Below are 5,266 nucleotides of genomic sequence, written 5' to 3'. Positions count from 1 at the left end.
CACATACAACTCCACCCCTTCAACGAATCCAGAACACCTGGCAGGGTGGCTTCATCCAAGGAGAGAAAGGAGAAACTTCCTTCAAACACACAAACACACAAACACACACACACACACACACACACACACACACACACACACACACACACACAGACAAACAAACATACAACTCCACCCCTTCAAAGAATCCCAGAACACCTGGCAGGGTGGCTTCATCCAAGGAGAGAAAGGAGAAACTTCCTTCAAACACACACACACACACACAAACACACACACACACACACACACACAGACAAACAAACATACAACTCCACCCCTTCAAAGAATCCCAGAACACCTGGCAGGGTGGCTTCATCCAAGGAGATCTACTCCCCCGCTGACCGGATTGATAGTGCTCACGGCTATACAAAGTTTGTGTAGTCTTTTGCCCAGGCGGCCGAGCCAAGCGCGGGCAGCGCGGCTCGGACGGACTCTTCGTAGTGTGTGCTCTCCTTTCCTTTAGTGAGGACGTGAAGCGCCGGCATGGCCTGGGATCCCATCCAGCGGGGCGGGCTGGCCGGGGTGCCCGCACACCTCTTTGACAAGGCGTTGGAGACAGCGACCAAGATGATTTTAAAGCGGTTTCGCTCGGAGGACGACGAAACGGTATGGACGTGAATTGTATTTGTGGAGAGAGAGAGAGATTATTATTATTATAAGTTTATTTCCACCAGAAGTGGTTATTCTTACATCCAAATACATAAAAAGTACATCGGTTATTGCACTGAGATAATTAGTGATTCATGAGGTATTTCAGTTTCGATTAAGTAAGAACTCTTTCGGACTATATTTGAATTTATGTATAAGGTGTGGGCAGTGCTTATATGTGTTGGCAGGGAGTTCCAAAGTTTAGGCCCGTGTACAGAAAGCAGTTTGGCTCCTGTGTCTGTGTGAGTTCTTGGTACATACAGATTACCCTGCTGGCGTGTTGTGCTGTTGGTGATGCTGTTTACAGAGGGGAGAGGCATTAGATATTCAAGGTATTGACGGTGTAGATGTTTATATATATTCACTGCTGTGTCAAAAGTTATTTGTTGTGAAACATTGAGCCAATTGAGTTCCTTAATTATTGGAGTTACATGATCATATTTCTGGGCCTTCCCTTCTTTGATTTTAGCAGCGAAGTTCTGTAGTTTCTTGTCTTTAGTTAGCAGCGTATTGTTAGTTGTTCCCCATATAGTATTACAATAGTTTAGTATACTTAATACTAGTGACTCTACCATAAGCTGCCTTGTGGGTTTATCAAAACATTGTTTTATTCTATATACATACATAAGTGTTCCTAGGATTTTCTTACTGATTTCGGTTATATGGTGATCAAACACTAAATAAAGGTCTATATACAATCCTAAATTCTTTACATTGTTTGAGGGTTCGATCTTACTATCGTGGAAGAGAATGACTGTGTTATCAGGTATTCTTGATATTAGTTGTCTGCTTCCTATAAATATACATTGGGTTTTCTGGGTGTTTAACATTAGATCATTTTTATTAAAGTACACCATGGCTTTGCTTAGGGTGGTTTCAACTTTTTTCACTAGTAGATTTATATCCTTCAGTGGCCCACTATGGAGAAATTGTGTGTCGTCTGCATATTGTATCAGTGTGCAGTCGTCGAAGTTTTCATGAATGTCGTTTACATAGTGTAAATAATATAGGCCCTGAAATGGAACCTTGTGGAACGCCATATTGTAGGTTTGCCTTTGTGGAGAGATGGTTTTGTAGGCGTACTGTCTGTGTTCTGTTCGATAAGTAGTCTTTGAACCAAAATGTGTCTACTTTAACATTTGAGAGTTTGTGGAGGAGAATCTTATGGCTAACACTATCAAATGCTTTTGATAGGTCACAAAGTGTAAGCAGCGATAATTGTTTGGTATCCATATTGTTGTATAGTTTATCGGTGACGGCCGTGAGTACAGTGCTGAGGTGGGGGCGAAAGCCATGCTGAGTGTCGGACAAGAGTTTGTTATTTTCAAGGTATTTAGTTAATTGGTTTGCAACTATTTTTTCTATAACTTTAGAGAAGATAGGTAATAGGGATATTGGGCGATAATTACCGGCATTACTCACGTCGCCAGCTTTACAGAGGAACTACAGCGTTTTTCCACAGTGTAGGAAAGATGCCGGTAACAATAGAAGTGTTTATTATTTGAGTCAAGTAATATGCGTTAATGAAGAGAGAGCCCTTAAGGAGACGAAGAGGAATACCATCGGATCCAAATGATTTTGTTTCGTGCAAGCTCTTTATCGTTAAGATGAGTGTGTCAGTGTCTGTGGGTATTGGGCGAAAGAGTGTGCCGTTTTCTTCGTGTGTGTGATCTGCGAGGTGTTTGTCATGTATGGCATTTTCCACTGGGAGACTGTTTTGTATGTTTAATAGCGTAGATTGTGTCTTTTCGTATGTGTCTTTTCCCACGTTAGCAAAAAAAGTATTAAATTCTTCACACAAAGTTTCTGAGCTGCCAGGTATTTGATTGTCTAAGCTGTTCTTTTACAACTTTCCAGGTGGCAGACGTATTACCTTTGCAATCTTTGAGTTGGGACTGATAGTAATTATTTTTGGATATATTAATTAGGGTTTTTAGGCGTTTCTTCGGGTATCTGTACCTATCTTGTAGCATTTCATCTTTTCTGTTATTTTTGAGGTTACGTTGTGTCGTATTTCTGAGATTTATACATTCATTAATTTCATTGTTGATCCAGGGAGCAGGGGGCCGTTTTATTTCACGTGTTACCATTGGAGCAAGGTTGTCTAAGCATCTGGTGAACACTTAAGTTAATATACTCACTTGGTCATTAACATTATCCGTGTTTAATATTTGATTGAGCTCGGTGACGCTGTTTAGCAGGCTTTCGCATAATTTATCTTTATCATATAATTTTAAGTCTGAATGTTTTTATAACTGGTATTCGTTTTGGCTTTTTCATATTGACTGTGGCTGTGATAAGCTCGTGATCAGCGATAGGGTTAGGGATTACGTCACTGTAATATGAGGTCAGGGTTATTGGTTATTTTTACATCCAGTAGTGTAGCAGTGGTGGGGGCTAGTCGTGTGGGTTTGCTTATTAGTTGTGTTAGTTTATTATTTTTCAATAAGCCTGAGAGTTTGCTGGTAGGCGAGAGAAGGTCGTCATTTAGATCGCCTAGTATTAAGAATGTTTTTTTTTTATGAATCATAATTGATCGTATAGTTTCAGTTATATGATCATATGAATTAGCGAGAGCCTTTGGGTGTCTGTAAATACATCCTACTATGACAGATGGTAATTTCCTGCACTGCACTCGGACCCATATGTCTTCAGTCCCTGTTTGTTTAGTTATTTTAGTGTCTATTATTTCAGAAGCAAGGGTATCACTAATGTAGAGACAGACACCTGCACCTCGGCCGCCGTCGCACCTAAACACTTTATAATTGGGAATGTTGATGTATGTGTCGGGAATGTAAAAGGAGAACCATGTTTCACTGACGCAAAGAATGTCTGTATTTCTGTCACTCATTAACATTTTTATTTCATCAAAGTTTGCGAGTAGGGATTGGCCTTAATGTGATCTATGGTAAGCCAGTCCGTGGAGTGTTCAGAGTTGTTAGGGTTTTCACTGATGGCTTCACCCTCTTTGCCATATTCCTAGCGAGTGTATTTGTTGCAGAGTCGACTTAATCGACCGTAATTAAAGCACTGAACATTTGAGTCTGTGGTCAAACCGGCATGTTGCCGTCCGGTGGTTTAGTTCTCCACATTGCCAGCAGCCTTTTATTGGTGCCTCCACCACCACCACCTCTAATCCTCCTTGTCATGTAACCACCACCACCACCACCACGTGCGACCTCAAACATCACTACCAACACCACCATCTCTACCATCATCATCACCTTTACCATCATCACCACCACCACTACTAACGCCAACATATTGTTACGAATGTGCTATGGTGTGTGGTAGGGGGTGGCGTAACAATATTATTAACATGACCTCAAAAACAACCATAACAATGATAATAATAATAATAATAATAATAATAATAATAATAATAATAATAGTGGAATACATATGATAAAGTACATTTTTCTGTTCATTCTGGCGAGTCATCGCCGTAAAAGGTCATACGATGCGCCAGAAAGCAGAAGTTTGGCAACGTCCGATGGGTTAAGTTTGTTCAATTGCCGCCGGTGGACTGGCATGTTCTTCTTTTTAACTAATGAGAGAGAGAGAGAGAGAGAGAGAGAGAGAGAGAGAGAGAGAGAGGGGGGCGTTTGACAGCACCCTCTCTCCATTTTTCATCCCAATTTTTCACGAGCTCGTTTTCATTGTCTATCTAAGGACCCGTTTGTGTCCTCCCCGCGGTGCCATTAGTGCTCGGGGCGTAAGGACGCTCCCCCCAGGCCCCGAGTTTTATGCCCCGTTAAAAGAGTTCACGCGAAGGACTATCGGGGCAAGGGCGGGGCCGGCGAGGGGACGTGGGTGCGCGCAGGACATTGGTGATAGGGTACAGGATGGCTGTTGAGGGTGAAGGGGAGGGACGGGGAAGGGGAATGAGGAGGGAATGGGGTGGAGAAGAGGAAAGTGAGGACATTGGTGATGGGTGTAAAGGATAGCTGGTGAGGGGGAAGGGGAAAAGGGTGCGCTGGTGTCACGATCAGGCCAGGTGGTGGATGCGCTTCACAAATACGTCACGCCTCGTGCACCTGTTCGAATGTGTAGTGGCTCACGCAGGTTTTGCCATCACAGTCAAGAGTAAACGCTATAATTAACCGCATCTGGCATTGCACAATAGCGTCAAAAACTAGCGGAATGTGTGAAACAATCTGTGTCAAAGCCCCATGCTGATCCGAGTCTTCGTTTGAAAGATATTTGCGAAAAACGGTATGTCATAGGGTCTGATATGGATAGTAGGTTATCTTGGGTCGCTATAACAAGGTCTAGTATGTTATTCTCTCGAGTTGGTTCAGTATCCATTTCTTCTAAAAATTCGATCATTTCATGAGACTCGTCTTCTGTACCTGACAGTGTTGCCCGGTCAATATAAGGGAGATTAAACTCTCGTAATATCAGTGAGTCGCTCTTATTAAGTGACTGCCTTAAAACACTACATTTCAGCATCAGAGAGAGAGAAAGAGAGAGAGAGATGAGATCCTTCAAAGCAAAATTGTTATACATTGCTATTGTGTAACAAAGCAACGGAACCAGATGAAACCGCACACACAGAGAGAGAGAGAGAGAGAGAGAG

The 5,266-nt window shown here is 42.3% G+C and overlaps 1 protein-coding gene across 1 annotated transcript in view; it reads left to right on the top strand.

Moving 5' to 3' along the window:
* The first annotated feature begins 441 nt into the window (after positions 1 to 441).
* LOC126984203 (histone PARylation factor 1-like) overlaps positions 442 to 5,266 on the top strand; it is a 16,766-nt gene continuing 11,941 nt past the window's right edge. Inside the window, exon 1 of the mRNA XM_050837717.1 lies at positions 442 to 645. Within this exon, the coding sequence (XP_050693674.1) occupies positions 523 to 645 (123 nt within the window). The 5' untranslated portion in view covers positions 442 to 522. The remainder of the gene's footprint in view (positions 646 to 5,266) is intronic.

The sequence above is a fragment of the Eriocheir sinensis genome, chromosome 56, assembly GCF_024679095.1.
Source record: "Eriocheir sinensis breed Jianghai 21 chromosome 56, ASM2467909v1, whole genome shotgun sequence".
Lineage (NCBI taxonomy): Eukaryota > Metazoa > Arthropoda > Malacostraca > Decapoda > Varunidae > Eriocheir > Eriocheir sinensis.
Note: the sequence above shows the minus strand (reverse complement) of the source record. Positions and strands in the feature narration are given on the sequence as shown.